General features: G+C 28.9%; 2 protein-coding genes across 5 annotated transcripts in view; both read left to right on the top strand.

Moving 5' to 3' along the window:
• Positions 1-4,042, top strand: part of LOC136977430 (uncharacterized) — a 105,854-nt gene extending 101,812 nt beyond the window's left edge. For both annotated transcript variants that reach the window (XM_067272917.1, XM_067272916.1), the window contains one exon: positions 1,951-4,042. In XM_067272917.1, coding sequence (XP_067129018.1) covers positions 1,951-3,765 — 1,815 coding nt within the window. In that variant the 3' untranslated portion in view covers positions 3,766-4,042. The remainder of the gene's footprint in view (positions 1-1,950) is intronic.
• A 3,992-nt stretch (positions 4,043-8,034) lies between these two features.
• Positions 8,035-19,611, top strand: part of LOC136977433 (GRAM domain-containing protein 4-like) — a 147,831-nt gene continuing 136,254 nt past the window's right edge. The window contains exon 1 of one of the 3 annotated variants that reach the window (XM_067272920.1): positions 8,035-8,175. Coding sequence is in view for 1 of the 3 variants with exons in the window: in XM_067272919.1 (XP_067129020.1) it covers positions 9,526-9,560 (35 nt within the window). In the remaining 2 variants the exon portion in view is untranslated. Of the gene's footprint in view, positions 8,176-9,460; positions 9,561-18,810; positions 18,864-19,611 lie in introns of those variants that run through there. The other 2 variants (XM_067272919.1, XM_067272921.1) reach the window with 2 other exon arrangements.

The raw sequence follows: 19,611 nt of genomic DNA, 5'->3' as shown, positions 1-19,611 counted from the left end.
ATTAAATTTTCTGTAGAATGAATTTAAATTTTAATTTAAAGATTTTCATTTCTCTTTTTGAGTTTTTTATTAATATATAAATGATTCATAATTTAATAAAACAAGATTATTTACGAATGATTCATGTAGACATAATTATGACGTATGATCCTTCAGATTTTTCAATCTCGCTCTCTCATTACAAATCTATTCACGCCACTATTTCATCGTAATGTTTATTTTACGTTGGCGTAAGTGTTATTGGATCATGAACCAATATTGTAAACGGATAATTTTTATATAAACAATAATAATTATTATTCATTTAATTAAGATGGAAAACATTTCTTGGAAAACTAGATATTATCTGGATCTCATAAATGATATTCGCCTTTGAAGATTTAAAAATTATAACCATTTATAACTTAATTTTTGTTCGATTTTTTTTCTTTTAATGAAACTCTAGTTAAACTTAAAAATTAATTTAGAATAATATATCCAGAATGAGAGTTGAAGAGGTAGACGAAGATGATTTTCCCTTCTACCTTTCATATTCCCTGGTTTGCAGAAATTGAAATATCCCAATCGGAGGTAGCTTCTTTCCCCTATTATGAAAGTAATATGTCATAAATTTTAGTTTTGTAAAACTACAAGTTTGATTTTACACAAACTGCAAAAATGATTTATAATTGAAATTGTTTAATCATCATTCGTGACATCAAATTTTTTCTAGCATACACTACACGGAGTAAATACTGTCAGCAGACATTTTGTTTTGCTTTTCCATAGCACTCTTTTCTTTCGCTTACTTAATGCTATAAGTATCCTACTTTAATGCAATATTTAAGAATGCTTAAGGTGCCTATGTTTAGGATAAACCTACGTACATGATATCTCCCTGAACTGGAAACCTAGTCTACTTTATAACTGGAAGATTTCTTTGAATAACATCGAGTTTTGATAAAGTGTTGGAGTTTACTAACTGCCTTGCTAAAAGCTATACGAACTTGCAAAATTTATTTTGTATCTTTATACAGTATGAGACAGTAGGCTATAGTTAATATAGTTAAATGAAAATAAATTAACGTAAATCATTTAAATTTAATTTAATATATACAGTGGTGCCTCATATAACGTACTTAATCCGTTCCAGGTGCACGTCCGTTAAGTGAAACGTCCGTTATACAAAACGCATTTTCCCACAGAAATACATGTTAAAACATCTAATTCGTTCCGCAGCATAAAATAACCGTACTGTATCATTAAAAAAAATGAACATGGGGCGCGTTCTTTTATTCCTCCGCGTAACTCTGCGCGAGCGACATCCGTTTAAAAATTCCTGAGGAACGCGTTCCTAAATTCCGGTGGGAGTGCGCACCGTCGAACGGCGAAAACGGCCGCTTGTAGTAGTGGTTTACGGTGGAAAGCAACATGGCGTTTTCCATGGCTAAGATAGTTTCGTTTCCGGGTCCATTATGTGGTTTTATGGATGAAAATCTAGAAATTGTGAAAGCGCGAGTTAGTGCACGCGGTGATGTAAGTGTCTTTACGAATTTTTTTCGAGACTATTTTGAATGCTCTTTCAACAAATAATCCATTTTATGGTTAAATTTTAAATTTTGCCTTTAAAAGCTCATATTTTAGAATTATAGATTCCTCCATCACGATACTATCGATAGTGCGGGCGCTGCCATCTTTCTTTCCTTCACCGTCATTCCTAAATGCCTACAAACAGCAGCGCACTCCCGTAGTAGCGGAGACGCAGAGCGACCGCTATTAAAGAATGCACCCATGGAGCAGTCACCAATTATGCCGGAAAGTCCGTTGTTCGCAGCGTCCGTTATTCGAGGCGTACGTTATACAAGGCACCACTGTAATTATTTATTAATTTTCTAAAATTTTTATATTTACTTTGTGTTTTTATGTTTATTTCTTATCTATTTTAAAATACATTTCTATCGTGTATTGTAGGTAGATCGGGAGATAAGTGCAAACAAGATCCAACATTGGTTTAAAAAATGCAAAATTTCTGTAAAAATCAATAATTTTCTTACTAAAATTCGAACAGTTATTAAGATACAGCAATGGTACAGAAGAAATCAAATATGCTTATTTTTTATTGATGAAATACAAATGAATCGATTTATATTAAAAAAGAAAAAGAAATTTTGGTTTTTTGGCATCAAACAGAAAACAACAACATTGGAAAAATCAATATCAACGACTCCACTTGATAGAAATGGATTGAAAAAATCGGATGAAAGATCATCACAAATATTGGATATTAAAGAAAATTCAAAATTCAAAATGTTTTTTCAAGACAAAAGAAAACATAAATCCGAATCTTCTTTAAATTTCAGAACCAATGTGAATAACTGTAATGAGACTTTGAGGACATTTTATAAAAAAATGAGAAGTAAAAATTGCGAAACGCCTTTGCATCAAAGTAAGAAAGAATCAAAGGAAATATTAAGTATTCTGGAATGTTTTAAGAAATTAATAGCAATTATTGTCTTGCAAAAGTGGTATCGAAATATTAAGATGGAGCAATATATTTATCATTATATTTTAATGTATCGAAACTCCCAAATGATACAAAGATGTTATAAAAGATATTTTGAAAGAAAATGTAATATTTTATTTATAAAAAAAGTTATTAATTTAATCGAAGAATGGTACAAAAAACATATTTCTGTTAAGTTATATCAAAAATATGTTAAACAACTTGAATTTAGGAAAGAGCATTTTAAAAAGCAAAGAGCTATCAAATTAATCTCCAAATGGAATTACAGATATTTGCAAAACAGGAAACGAGAACAAAATATTAAGATCTTGTTTCAGAAAATTTGTAAAATTGAAACCATTCGAAAAATTTATTCTTCTTTTCTAATACAAAAATGGTATTTGGAAGTGATGCAATACAGAAAAGTAACATCAAAAAGCAAGTCACAACGATTAAATTATTATACCAATATAATTGATTGTCGAGTGAAGTATAAAGTTATTGCTATCAGAAAGTGGTACATATTGGTACATCATTATGTGCAAAATATATTTGCAGTTTTAAATATTCAGCAATGGTACAGACGACAGATGCTGAGCTTAAAGCAAATTTCTTTGGTACAAATTTCAGTTAGAAGAAAAATTCATTATAAAATTCCGAAATTAGCTGCGATCAATATACATAAACAGCAAGAAAAGGAAATGCAACCTGTTAAAAACAAAAATGTAATGAAATTTCAAAGGGAATTGTGTCCAAGACTTGTGTATCTTGATTGGTTTAGGGAAACGAAAGAATTTCCTTTTTGTAAAACTTATTTTGATTTGATAAGAGAGAATGAATTGGTAAATAATGTAATCAACTCGAATTTCTCTGTTAAAATGCAAAATTATTGTAAATTAAGAATTGGTAAATATGGACAAAAAAGATCAGATCAGTTTCAATTACCAAATTATGAGTTTCTTACAATGTACTCTTATAACCATGGAAAACTTGACGATAATGGTGAAACTTCTTCAAATATTATGAAATTCAAAGATGAAATTCTGTGTGAAAATACTGAATCAATCGGTATTTCATCTAAAGTTATACAAAAATGGTATAAACAAGAACAGAAAATAAGTCCTTTGTTCCATTTCGTAGAACAAAATAAATGGATTTCGATAATTATTAAATGGTACATAAATCAAAAATATATGAAGATTATCTGTACGTATCTTCAATTTATCTCTGCATCTTTGCATCTTCAAAGATGGTGGCATTATCATTTGAGAAAATATGATTGAAATCTTGCAAATGCATTACAAGAAAAAGTTGCAAACATTTTAAAAATAAAACTTATATCTTTTCGAATCAAAACCGTTGTTGATATAATGAAAAAAATTACCATTCTTTAAATTATAAAATTCAACTTCATTATTCTTATATAAATATCAAAAAAATATTTTATTGGTTGATTGATATAAATTTTATCAATATAACGTTTGTAATTTTATGAGTTTTTAACATATCGAATTAATAAAAAGAAATCGACTATTAAAAATTATAACAAAGTTTTATTAATAAAGCGTATATTTTTAAATTTAATCTCTGACTCCGTTTCACCACTTAACATACAAGGTATAAATTATTACATTCGTTTATATTTCATTTTTTAAATAAATAAAACAAACAATTAATTTATTGGTAGCAGTAGATAAATTACATGAATTATATGCGTATAAGTTATATCCTAAGGAAATTTATTTCATTGTAATATTTTAATTGTTACTTATGAATAGAAATGAGAACAAATAAAAAGAAGACAAAACAAAAAGAATATGACAAGGAATAAAAGTATAATAAAAAAAATTTCATTGATATTAATATAAAAATTAATTAGAATAAAAGTAAAAAAATAAAATAAAAATTTCATATAAATTCATTATTGAAGTTATTTATAAATAATGTTCGTACTTTGAAATTCTAGCGCAATAAAACGAAATTGTGATATTTTTAATTGTGACATTAAGTGTGAGTTCTAAATATGAGATTAATTACAGAATTTGACAAGTATGCATATTACTATTCTTTAGCTCCATAAGAATCCGCGGGTATTTTAGAATCGGGCCTCTTATCAGAATTGCGAATCGCTTCTACTTCCTTACCATAGTTTGTCTACGGAAAGAATCAACTGGAGAGCAACATCACGCGTGATGTCGCTTCAGTTAAACCAATCAGCACATTCCTTATTGATGTCAGCACGTTTGCTTGATATGTCAAGCAGTGCATGAATTTTATTTTATTTTTTCTCACTAGATGACAGAACGATTTTTCCATTAATTGTGTTAATTTTTTATAGCATGTATTAACTATAAAGAATCATTACATTTAACAACTACTATAGCGAACTTCCTCGTATTCCAATACCAGAACGTGAATCTTTCATAACGCTGTTTATAATGGCGGTGACAAGTTTAACAAGTGAGGAAGAAACCGGAAGTAACTTGCCACAACTAAGCGATCAATGGTTGATGCTCATTGGTTGATTCTTTCAATAGACAGAGTATAGTTTAATTTAATTTAATTTTATTTATCATGAGTATTTTAATATGAAGCATGCGGCTTTTATTTAATTTTTTATGCCATTTCGGTTATCGAATTAAACTTGTTTCAATAAAGAACGTGATGTTGGTCTTGAAACTCTTGTTCCGAAATATAACACTGTGATCTTAATTAACTAGCATAACAAGTTATTTATTGGATCGAACGTTTTCGCCCTATCTACAGTGTACCTGGTAACAGTGGCGTAGCGTAGTGAGGGCGGCAGGGGCGGCCCGCCCCGGGCGACACCTTTAGGGGGCAGCAAAATTTCACAATAAATAATAATAATACAATACACCTGTACAATACACAATAATGATGATTGTTCTTGCCGAAAAGTTCTTTAGAATTACTGTATATTTTAGTCTTTTAAATTGAGATACCTAAATAAGGGGGCGGCGAATTTTCCTCCGCCCCGGGCGGCTGACACCCACGCTACGCCACTGCCTGGTAATTCGAATTTAATTCATTCCAAAAGATCGTTTGAAGTCCGAATTAATTTTCTCCACAGAAATGATGGAAAGTGAATTAAACTGTTTCCAGATTCTAAACAATATCCCTTTCGATAAACTTAAACAGCAAATATACATAATTTAACGAAATGGGCAATTATTTATTGTGACATCGTCACCAGACTGCAATTTTTAACCATATTTCTAATATATTTTTTTTTTCATTTAGAATATACAGTATGCTCTTTACCTCAAATCAGTAGTGGCTTGCCCCTGTACAGAAACTTTAACAATAGTCATGCCAGTCATATATTATCACCTTTCAGGGAAATTTTTGAATTGAAATAACGTAACTTTTAGTTTACATCGGAAGTTCATAGTTGATCGGGGCCTCCAGCACTTAAAGTTTTCATATCCGGTTTCGTCCTTCATCTATCTAGCATTATTATCAAAGATTAAGGAAAGACTGACAACGGACGACAGTGGGAATTTAAAGATCTACAACTTTTTCAAATTGTAGTCCAATAAGTTTTCTCTCAGCAGTGTAGAGTTGACAAAAAGGTGAGTAATTGCAATGGAAGAGATGCGGAAGTGAAAAAGCACAAATGTACTTACTGTTCTTATATAATGTTCAAAGAGGAGGATCAGCATCCTAACAAGTTTAAAGGATAACGGCGAACTGTCTAGAGCAGGGGTGGCAAACCCAAGACACGCGTGCCCAAAGTGACACTAAGGAAAAATCATTTGGCACGTAACGTTTCGTACGATTTCGATCTATCATCTGTCTTTTCGATCATCGTTTTGGTTTATCACCAGATCATTTTTTTTTCAATCAGATTTTTTATAGTTATTGTAATTAAAACATATTTGTTTAATTTATTTAAATACTGTATCATTATTTTAAGTCTAAAACTTTGGCACGCATAGCCTAAACATCTTTAAAGCTAAGCGAGCTTACAATATGACAGGCGGGCTCAGAAAGGTTCGCCATCTCTGGTCTACAGCATTAGATGATATAACTTTGTGCAAGTTAGCAAAAAAAAAAAAGTTATCCTTGCAAATTGTAGTAATGTAATGCAAAATCAATAAGATTTACTGTTGAAACTACGAGGATCATTTCTTCTCGATCCATTTACTTACTGCTCCAGAATTTAAAGCATAATCATGTTTTTTTTTTTTTTTTTTTTTTTTTTTTTTTTTTTTCCGCCTAGTGGGCACTAAGAGGGCCTCTTAAAGCAAACCCATTATGGGTTCGGCCAGGCCCACAATGGGTCAGGCAGCCGGGTGGTGAGAGACGGGGACCGACATATCCGGACGGACACCCCCCGAAAAATCCTGGGGATCTTTGACTCGTCCGGATTCGATCCCGGGTCCCCCAGGGCGGTAGGCTGCTAACCTTGCCCGCTCGGCCATCCGGCCGCTATAGCATACTCATATTATTCTCTATTAGTTAAGTCATTTTATAGGTATATTTCTCAGTGAAAATAAATCATATGTCAGTTGTACTCTTCACAGCACAGAGCTAGTGCTATAAGACAGATTTTCACAAAGAAAATTTTATTTAAAGGCCAATCAAAATTAAATTCTAGTGTTATTTTCTTATGTTGTGCAGAGATTGCTACTGTATTTAATTATTTTTATTTGAATTTTAATGTATCGTTTTTATGGCTTATGTTACCGAAGGTTGTTTACACCAATTGGTCAGAATGATTTGTTAATTCGTGTCAGGTTTTTAACTAATTTGCAATTTATGTACAATTTATTGCCAGTCTGCTTTTTTTTTATCATTTTATAATTTTTTTAGCAATATACTGGTAAAGAATAAAACAACACGACAGCGTATATTAAAGCATAGTTACAGCTTCTCTATTAAAACTGGTCGCTGAAATTAACCTAACTGTGCTTTAATACATATTGTGTTCTAAACTTTTTTCAATGTTTTCAACTATTATTTAAATTATAATAGTATGTGTTCATGCAATTTTAAAACGAAAAAACAAACCAGAAAAACAAATAAGTTGTGCTCGGTTTATATAAGAGAGCATCTAAGACGCGTAACTTTTTATGTCATAACGATGGCCTTCAAGGATGTGTATTTTCACTGCATTTGTTTTTTGAAGAAGTAAAAGCACACGAGCCTAGCGCAAGAAATGACTTGGGCGCACAACAGATGGCGTTTACGCAGCGAATGCATTTTCTCACGGTGCGCAGTTCAAACGTAGAAGCATCATTTGAACTCTGGTCGAATTTAGCGATCGAATTCTGGAACATTCGAAGTACGAGGTATCACTATATTGTATTCTTCAATCATAAAGAACTCCAGTTTGTGAATTACACAACTAGTCTTGTTCCTCCAAACAATTTTGTTTAGTTATCAAGGAATTTGTTATTAAATTATAGTAAATAAATAAAAAAGTCTATTTTATATAAGACTTATTCAAATTTTGAGAAATATTTTCAATTTTAAAAATAAAAATTTACAAAATAACAAGGATAATTATTAATTATAATTTCATCCAGCAGGGGGCGAACCGATGATCTGTTTGTAAACTACTTTCGGATGTTGGAGTTTAGTTATATGGGAGTTTCTAGATGACGTTTCTTTCGGAAAATTGTTTCAGTTGAAGTCACGGCTTGTCTTGAAAGAATTATCGTAGCAAGGTAGAAGACAAGTCTTGTTTTCTTCTTTACCTTATTGATATGTAATTCGTACGTAAACTAAGTTACTTTATATAGGGACGTCAAGGGATCTTCTCTTACTTGTCCTGGGATCTTTAAAATAAACAAACTAATTTATAGATTTCTAGCAAAAATTCATGCGAAAATCTTTCAAAATATTTATCTTTTATTTACTTTAGATGATGAAAACTTTAAAAAATAAAATGTAACTATCATCCTTTACGAATAACTGAAATTGCCATCATCCAGAAAATTAACGTGTATTAATCTGAATTATTTTTAAAAAAGGATGTGGATAATCATTCAAATTAATCAAATTACAAATATAGGTTTTACAATTTAAATTACCACGTTAATATATATATATATATATATATATATATATTAGAAATGTATATAATTATATGCTGATAGGATGATAGAGAAGAAAGATTTTTTCCCTGTTAAATAAAGTATAAATTAAATATAATTTCAATTTTAATATGAACTTAATAGCTACTACATCTAACAGTTTTATTTTATTTTATTTTTCCAGTGAGGCAGCATTTTTTAAATATTTATTATTTAATCTTTACAGTTTAAGTAATATTACACAAATGATAATTAAAATGATTATTTTTCTGTTATATGTACTTTATTTTTGTGTGTAGACCATCAAAGATTTATACTTTTGACATATCGTGTTCCAGACTGATTTATTTACCTTCACTGAGGGTTTACATCATAAGAATGGGTTTTTCTCTGATGAAGCAAATCGCACTGATCAGGATAAGGAAATAAGAAAATTCATTAATAACACTTGTTGCTTATTAAAAAGATTTAGTAAAATGACATGCTTATTAATAACATATAATTATTTTAGTATCCTTAAGCAGAATAAATAAATTTTCCTTATAGATAAATAATAATCTTGAAATTTTATTGAAATTGAAAGAGAAATAGATTTTGAAATGATTTTAATTTATAAAATTATTATTATTATTTAAATTATAAATGGCATTTATAAGGAAGAAGCATGAGTAATATACAGAAATATCTAAAAATTTAATGTTAAACTTTACAACAGGAAGATTGTAAAAAAACTCATATTTTTATTATAACAGGAAGTTTTATTATTAATGATGTAAAAATAAAAATTAAGATAAATTTTATGGTGTATCTTATCTATTATCTTCTATCAGGAAACTATTGTTTGCTGATTTTTGTTAAACAAGATTCGTATTAATAATAAAAACTTCTGGAAATTATAGAATTAATTAAAAATCAATATAATTGTATTGATGATAAAACTGTTTTACTATCAATACAATTATATTGAATATCATTATTTTAATGCTCAAGTTTGGAAGGTTTTCACAAAGCTTCAGGTATGTAAGTCCTGTAGAATGTAATATTAATAATCATTATTTCATAGGTTTTTATTATTAAAAGTGAGATTTGACTAGTTTCTCCTTTATTATTATTAGAATTATTTAATTCTAAACTTTTTTAACCAGCACAAATTTTAATTTAATGATTACTTTTGGCCGCCATCAAGGAATTTTGATGATAGAATTCTGTTTACATATTTCATTGAAATTTTTTAAAAGTTTGATAATTTGAATTTTGTTTGATACAAATTAACGTATAAGAATCTGAAGATAGTCTTTTAAAAAAGGTTAAAAGTACATGATAAATTAAAATTTATGCTAGTTAAGGTTAGAATTATTTGATACTGATATTAGATAGCTTATGTTTTTAAGTACAATTATTTTGAAACTATATTCATGATCAAATAACTTTGCAAATATTTTATTGATCATTCATCATTAATCTTGATAAATGTTTTTTAAAAATTTATTAATGTTATTCTATATCATTATTTTAATGACATTTAAAGACATTATTGTCTTTAATGACTTGCACAAATATAATAATATAAATTAATTTAAAGAAAAATTATGAGTACTTTCAATAAAGTAGATTATCATCATCACGTAAAAAGAAAGTATGTTATAAATTTTCTTAATTAAGTTAATTTCTGTTGTTATATTTTTATTTAATATTTATAAACATATGTGAAGCTCATTACAGAATATTTTTTCATACCTTTATATTAAATAATGTTTTCAGCTCATTAGGTCTATCCTCAGCTCTTCAAATGTCAATTATATTTTATGTTCTTATATACTAAATATTTTATATAAAAAAATAAAACACTTAATGTATCATACAAAATACCTGATCTTCAAGTTTTCAAACCATATAAAAGTTTTCAAATTATTACAAAATCATTTGATTTTAATTGGTGTTGTCAAGTGTAAAAAAACGTCAATTTAGTTTTATAAAGCCAAACTATCTCTGACTAACAGAATACGACAATAGCCAATATTATCTGCAACTAATTTTATATTAAATTATATTTTATTGTTTCAAAGTTTTAAATATTTTGTTGATATAATTTAGTTTAAAATAACAATATTGGCCATAAAAGCTTAAATTATGAATATTATTATTTTGTTTGACTGCTTTATACACTATCAAGCATTTCTAATTGATTATATTGACAAATGAATCTGATTAAGTATGTTGTTTAGACTATTTATTACTAAATATATAATAGGTAACAAAAGTTTGTAATCTGGATTTAATTATCTCAAATGATAAGAATGTATAATTTGAATATACCTTGACTTTTGGATTTTGTGTTTTCATGGTATACAATGACATTCATATTATTGTTTTATAAAATTTTATCTGTTTTAAGTATTGAAATCTACTAATATATTATTATGTCTCCATTACATCATCAAAATTTAGATGAGTTGGCAGATGAAATAACTCAATCAAAATGTATTAATAGTGTTTACTGTGTCATACAAAATATTGCAAATTATTATTATTATATCTGCTTTTATATTAAAATTTCTATATTTAATTACAAGAAATAAACATGATGATCATTGAATTAAATGATTAAATAATAAATATCATTAAATGATTAAGCTAACTAAATAATTTAAATAATTATTACTCAAATTATCTTATTATTATTTTTTCATCATCAATCAATCAATTTTCATCAAAGTATTTAACTATTTAATATAGCTGATCTATAAATCCAAAATTTAAAATTTAAAGAATATAATATTGGAATTTATAGGAAATATTATAAGTTATTACCTTTCAATATTGTCATTTTATAAATAAACCATATTTATCAACTATTTTCAGATCAATCTCAGTTTCTCAGCTAGCAGATTATTATGCTAGTTTCTCAAGATCAACAGTTTTTGTTACAGTAATTTAATTTAACAGTAATTTTTTACCTGATGTTTAACATTTCTCTACTTTAGATAATTTAGCTTTATAATTTATAATTAACCTAAAATTAAATTGTAATTATTAGTTATAGTTGACCTATATTCATTAGTGATCAACTAATCAATACAGTGCACAACAAGTAAAAAAAAATCAGTCCTTGAATTGTTTTTGTATATAACAGTTACAGAATAGCCTGTAGTAATTGTTGAATTGGTTGTGGTTGATATATAAATCCTTTTCATTTAAAATTTTCAAAAATTTTTTTAGAATATCTTACGACTTTTATAATAAACTAATACATATCAAGTACTAATTTTGTTGTCAATCTAATTTTAAAAATTATTTTTTTTAGAAACAACAAGTATAGTGAGCCTTCATACAGATTATTCAGTATCAAGGCCATTAATTATATATGACTGCTAGTTTATTTTTGAAATTTTAAGCATAGAAAGTTAGAAATAAAGTCAATCAAGTAATGGTTTTACAAATAAAATAATTTCTTTAAAATTGGATTATGTATAAAAAATCATGTATGATTACATAGAGATTGAATATTTTTGTAAATTATTCTGTTTAATTTTGTAAAAAACAAAATGTTATTCAAAAATAAATATAAATTGAAAAACTTGCTTTTCAATGTTTTTTGTTTTTTACTTTCCAGCTGTTTTAACATAACATGGCAAAGTTATGTAATTGTGTCAAACTTGACCATCTGGTTTTTTTTGCAAATCTTGATGTTTTGAGACCTCTGAATCCAAAAAATATCAAAAAGTAGAAAAAAATTCCCAGTGCATGTGGGGATATCTTTAATTAAAATCTGAGGATGGGGAAAGATTGTTACAAAAATTTGGCATGGTAACTTGTATGTAAGGGTCATTGATGCTATTAAATTTTGGAGTATGGAACTCAAGGGGCTGGGAAGAGAAAGGAGGCTCATAGGAAGAGAAAGTCATGTCATATCTTGATTTCAGTCAGACTTAATGAGAATTTTATTTGTTATTGGCATTTATAATATTTTTAAAATCTCATCTCTACTTCAAAATTAGCCTCTTTTTTTGCCTTTTTTATAATAATATAAAAAATCGTTAAAATACTAAAAATACGTTTTCTATTTTGAATATGTAATGTTCCTTTTTTAAAATTTGAAATATTCCAAAACTGTGTTCTTTGCCTGAAAATGACATTGATAAAAATGTTGAAAGTGCTTATGTTAATAGAAAGTGGTTTAATGCCAATAAACAGTAGTTTTTTAGTATTTTAATGGATATTATCTTGGCATGGCATTTTTTAAAATCCTTTTCATTTAAAATTTTCAAAAACTTTAAGTATAATTTTTTTTAAAATCTATCATTCTTTGTTTTGAATGAAAATTATTGAATCTTAGTGATAATCTCATTTTTGTTTGTTAATATAAGTATAATTCTTAAACCAAAAGAATTTGTTTTCACTAATTTCAGATAGAGTGCTATTAGAATCCTTACTAAGAACTATAAATCTGCTTATGACTGCATGTTTATATTAGGATATGAATAAGAAGAGAGTATTTAAGATATATATGTTTTTGTGCAGACAACTTCTATAATTAAAATTTTTAAAAATTAATCTTTGTACAAAAGTAGTCAAAATTGTTTGTTTTGTTCTTCAGGTATAATAGATTACTAGCAGGAATCTGTCAAAACAAACAATTTTATTCAATTAAAATGAGTTCATTTAAAATTTAGTATTACATAAATCATCATCGCAAGTGTTTTCCAAGCCATTTGCAGGTGATTCCACATCTACCTGTTCTCTGATATCCTAATGCTTTTTTCAATTTTGCATCCATTGACCAACTCTCTTTTAGTGTCAAGGTTTGTGACCAGCAAGACTACAGTTCTGATCTTTATGTTAAATTTATTTGGGGAAATTTCACTCATCTCAATTGTGTGCAGAAATTCTATTAGTTATCTTGTTCTCATTCTGGTCATCTGAAACTATTCTGTCTAAGCTCAAAAATGTTCTCTTTTCTCCAGATAGGGCAGCAACAATTTTATCATTTATGTCTGTACATTGCAAATACCTGGATAAAAATGGCGCAACACCTCATTTCATTAAGCATTAGTGACTTGTTGTCTGAGCTAAAAATTTCTGAGATTGCCTTGATATAGCATTTCTTGTGTAACATGATTGAGCTTTCAATCAGGCTTTCTCTTGTTCTTGCTGCTTAACCACTGCCATCATTCTGTAACAGTATGCTAAGTGGTTCATCTCAGTAATTGTCATGCAGCATCATCATTAACTTTGGATTTCAAGTCTCATTTCTAGATATTCTGATGTCTGTTGCTTCTGCAGTGTCTACAATGTAAAGCTGAGCATATGCTCACTTGTTAAGACCCTAAAGCTAGACCAAGGTCTACTAGTCTACAAAAAAAGAAAGGAGTCGGCTTACAGAAAATGTATTTATTTATATTTAACACCAACACGGAAACTGAAAAACTCATACATGAATTCCTTTACACTCTCACATGTCTAGAGTACGATTAGCACGCATACAGCACCTTCACTCTCCTTGTCCTTACATTAACACATAATGGTTTTCACACAATCTCTACACTAACAAGAAGGGTTCCTTAGAAACATTGAACTCACGGTAACTCCATACCTACAGTGACGTCTAACCGACAATTATCCCGCGTGGAGAAAAAAATATTTGTTTGAGACGATACCTCAGACCTTCCTACTTCTGTATTAATTCTCTTCACTTTGTTGTTTTCTTGTACAGCTCCGATGTTCGATTCTCGTCCTCTTCTCCTTTGTTCCCAGAAACTTTCTGATTCTCACGCACGTGCTCACTTTATGTCCCTCGATGACACCGATCCAGCTGAGGCGAATGAAGTTAGACCTCCAAAAAATAGGGGAAAGAAGGTCTCCTTCCACGCCTGGACCTTCTATTTATACAGTCCTGTTGCCTTCTCCCACGTGATCTTTTGGCAACCAATCCAAGGGCCCCTTTTGCACGCACCTCTCAAAGATGGTTCGAATAGGGGTCACGTGTCGTCAATGAACAACGAAACAAAGAAGGGAAAGCCCGATACAATAATAACACGATAATAATAATCCGATACAATAATAACGTGATAATAATAACCCGATACAATAAAAGTAATGCGAAGTTATGTACAATGATATATATAATGTATACACATACAAAACCAAACAACCAATAAGTGTCGAAGCACTACACACTCTTCAGGGCTGTCAGGATGTAAAGGACCATATTTATAATGAGGCTGTGTATTGATCTTAAATATGTATGGTCTGCAGCCAGCTAGAGCTATAGTTTCATTGGCAATGAAAGAAGGCCTTCATTTGATATCATTTAGGTATTTGTGAGTAGTTGACATTTTTCTGTGCAGAATGTTTTTAAGAATGTATGAAAATGTGTAGAAAATGCCTTTAGTTCTTCATTATGGTAACAGTCACTATAAATGAAAGTTGTTTTTACTACTGAGTTTTTTGCATTCAAAATGTAATGCCAAACAATTTGGGCACATATGACAGCAGTCAAAGGAGGAAATATATTGGTTGAAAATTTGGGTTGAGGGCTGTTGTGAGAAGATGGAGTCTTGTATTTGTGGTTAAAGAATAACTAATGGCTCAATCTCACCTCCAAAGTCTAATGCAAAATCTAAATCAACAGCTTGCTGTAATTTTTGAGTGGTTCCAATTCCAGCCTGTTCTAGAGCCTCTATAATGTCAAGAATTTGTCTTTTTTGAGAAGAATTAACAATTTCTTCAACCATTGTTATCATAATGCATATCTTTGTGTGAGTTTGATCTCTCTTAAGACTGGTACTCTGTTACTTGTCACTGTAATCATGATACTTCAAGTATAATGATTACATGATCTCTGTTGCATTCTCTAACATTGGTAAGGCATTTTCTTCTTTTCTTTCTTGGCTGTGGAGTTTTATTGCTTCGAGCTAGAATAAGTTCTATTTCAGTCTCCTGTCTAGATGTTGAGGGTTGCAGACTGTTGTTTCTTTTGCTCATATTCCTTGATGTTAAATAAGAAAATGAATGATTAAATTAAAAATAGGTCAATTCTAATATAATTGATCTGTTAATTAAGATAAAATTATCAATTACTGTATTTACTCACATAAAAGACAAGGTTATTATTCATTTATCACAGCTTCAAATTCTTAGGTTGTCCTATACGCGCGATCGGAAGATTCTTTGCATTTTTGCAAATAATTTTTGTGAACTGTGTATTCGCATTTTTTACCAGATGCTTACTCTCTTGTATTTAGAAACATAAGTATTTTATCTGGGTCGTTTGAATCATTCTTGTATATTGTCAGGAGTAAAGATGAATAGCAATAGGAAAAGCAAAGCTTTTGAATTGAATTCCAGATTGAAATTCCAAAATTACACAGGAGCACGATATAAGTTTTAATCCATTCCCGCATGAAAACAGATGATTATTCAGAAATCATAATTAGGAGAAACTCATAAGTATAATCTACGGAGAATGGATTTGACTATTAAGAATTAGAAAAAAAAAAAGGTTTCCAATTGTCCAGCTTTACATGAACAAATTATATTGTCGATTTTACAAGATTTTTCCGTAAAGTTTTTAAAATGCTAGTAATTTTTGCAGAACAATGTGTGTATTTACATTCATTTGATATTTTATTTTTGATTAAACAAAATAAAATTAGAAATGTATTAATAAATCTAATTTTTCTTTATTTTGATCTTTAAAGTCACATCTCATCCTATATGTGAGGTCATCTTATATTCAAGTAAATATGGTATATCAGGAGAATAATTTGAAGAAAAAAAAAATAGAAAAAATAAAAAGCATGCAGACGATTAACTTGTTTGTAATGGTCAAAATAACAGTCAACAATATTTTTATAGACATTTGATATTAACTCTCTAAGCTTTTAAAATTTCTTCTTGCTATGTACAGTACACTGATACGAAATTGTTTTTACCCCTTAGCAAGGCTTTAGTGGTGGAGAATGGTTCAGTAGCAGAAGAGTTCAAATTTATTTTATAAATAAACAACAACTAACCCATTATACATAAAGACACCAACCAATGCCGAATTATCAGGCTAGAAATGGCTATAGCAATATTAATAATTTTAAGATAATTTGGTACTAGAGTTAGGCATTAGGTGCCATCTCTTGCTAAATTTAATAATTAGAATTTTAGTTAAATAATTTTTGGCCTAACTGGAAGAAAAGAATCGACCCGAAGCGGGACTTGAACCCACAACTTCTGCTCACTGTGCAGATGCGTTGCCAATTATGCTACCCGGACATCCAGTCCAATCTCCCCCTCCAGTAGATATAAGCTTATGTTACGACCATCGACGGCCATTACAATGCTGGCTGGGGACACATTAAGCACTCATGTCCTCCTGAGGCACTCAACCGGCCATAGCAACCCCGGCAAGGCACATATATATAAATAAACAACAAAATTTATTTTAGGTGTGAGAATGATATGTGGGAAGAATCACGACTGTCTTGCTGCTATTATTTGCACAGGGTTATTGTTTCTCAATTATTATACTTTTAATTACATTCATTGTTTCATAATAAAAAGCACTTATTTTGTTCTTTTTATTTGAAATAAAATTATTTGGTAGGGAGTGGACATTTCTAAATGGTGAACTGAATTCACACTTAATTTACTCTTTGTTAGCAATTTCATTACACTTTTGTTGTGATTTGAGAGTATTAGTTATTTTGTTTAGCTGTTGATCTTATGACTTTTCACTTTTGTTTAGAATAACTTACTTGATCCTTTATATTCTATATATGTAGTTCCCAAAGTGTGAGTCATGACTCTCTCGGGTCATGATAAAGCTGTGGTTGGTTGCAAGAGGTTTTACAATCACCCAACATATTTTTGCTGTTCTGCCTGAACCATTGCATCTTTCTCAAATATGCCTTTAACAGCATCATCTACAAATGATGCTGCTAAAGATGTATTTGATACCTGTACCATATTTTTAGCCCCACCTGTTTACTCAAACTAAGTTGGAAAACTGAAACCTTCTTTCAATTAATATATAGATTATTGACTTAAATGTTTTTTTTATTATATCTGTAAGAGCTAAAGATTTTATTAGTAGTTGAAAATTTTGTTTCATAAAGAATAAAATTTAAATTTATTAAAAACTAACAGACCCGGCCACGTGTTGCTGTGGCTCAAAATGTATCTATTATAAATGTAAAACACTTCCCTGCGGGGAAATTTCAAAAAATTCCTTTTCAGTGTACATTCTCTTGATGTACCCTATTAAAACACAATCAAAAATGCAAAAAACTGCATCTAAAATAGTATTATAGAAGCTGAGTTCTTCACAGTAAGCCTTAATCCTGTCCCTCTCCCCCCGGTGAGTGGGGAATTTCGACATGTATATTATATAAAAACACATGCGTATTCGAAGGCAACATTGTGTCAAAATTTCAAAGGAATCGGTAGGGACAAACGAATGTTACATTTTTATTTATATAGATATACAAAATTATGAAAATATAATGGTGTACCACCACAATATAATAAATCTAAAGTAACGCTTTCGCTTTCCTATTTAAATTCGTCATCAATGTTTTCAGTTTTACTTATTGCTGATAATTAGAAGCATTAATGTTCATTTATAAAATAGTTAAATTTGATTGTACTGTAAAACTACAGTTATAAGTAAAGGTAATTTTGCTTTTAGAAATGTGTTTTTTCTGGTTTTAATTTTATAAATTTAAAGTTAATGATTTAAATGTTTCTATTGAAGGAATTTAATGTAAATACGATTTAATTAAATTTTAAACTTTTATAGCTAAATATTTCATAAGTTTCCAGGGCAAAAAATATTTGTTTAAGAAAAACTAAGACACTAGTATGAAGTTAAAATTGTGTGTGGTGCCATCTGTTATGAGATTTCATTAAAAAATAACTTTTTTATTATTAACTCGTGGGGGGGGATAATTTCAACATGTATACTATATAAAAACATGCCTGTATTCGAATGGAACATTACATGAAAATTTCAAAGCTATCGGTGAAGAACTTTCGAAGATTAGCTGTTAGGAACAAACGAACATTACATTTTTATTTATAAGATTTAAACTTAGTAACTAAAAATATAGTGATTATTTAAATTTTTTTGAAGGAAGGAAAAAGATTAATTTTTTTTTCCTTCCTCATATTTTTTGCCTCTCCCTTTTAAGGAAATTAAAACTTAATTTAGTCTTACTTTATTCATTTTTCAAGTAATTATATTAAATTAATTTTAATGTTAATATTTGGGTCATAATAGTGACTCTCCTGAATTTTTTATAGAAATTAATTTGGATCTGGTAAATCAGGTACTGTAGCTTTTTCCATTTCATAACTGCTTATTTCAGACAAAAGTCTTGGATTTATTCTTCTAATAGTTATCCAATTTATGAAGATCGTAATTTTTCATGAGTAATCATTGTTTTTTGTGTAGATTATTTATTTTCATTGCTGCATTGACTTGAAATAGTTTTTTCAGGCGGATAATTTTATCACTCTTGAAGAAAATCCTTTAGACTATTGAGAGAATAACTTATTTGTATATATTGAAATATTGAATGCTGATGATATAACAGATTATTTTTAGTCCTTCATACAAACTGCTTTGAACCAAAATATTGTAAATTCTAAAAATAAAATATTTTCAGATTAAAAGACGAGTAAAAAGAAACTACTCTTTTGTAACTGACTTTGAGTGATTAGCAGACAAATGATTAACTACAGATACTAACCTCTACTAGAACCAAATTTTTTGCTGTTTATTACGTTCAGAATCTCCAAATGCATTTTGCTTTAGCCTCTTCAGTGGATTATTCAACATTTTATTGAACCAGTCTGTCTAGTCAAGGCAAAGTTTAAATTTTCAATGCCATATGAATGAAGGTTTTTAATAACGTCATTGTTTTTTGACACATACATATATCACACATTTCTATCCTTGTGTGTTTATAAATATGATATAATACAAATCAAAAGTGGTCTTTCTTATTTCAATAAATAATTGATAGTATGTAAATTTTGTTTGCTTTATTTCAAATATTTTAAGGAACATTTAAA

This window comes from Centruroides vittatus, unplaced genomic scaffold (genome assembly GCF_030686945.1).
Source record: "Centruroides vittatus isolate TY-2023 unplaced genomic scaffold, ASM3068694v2 contig_459, whole genome shotgun sequence".
Lineage (NCBI taxonomy): Eukaryota > Metazoa > Arthropoda > Arachnida > Scorpiones > Buthidae > Centruroides > Centruroides vittatus.
The sequence above is the reverse complement of the archived record's forward strand: the minus strand, read 5'-3'. Positions and strand labels throughout refer to the sequence as shown.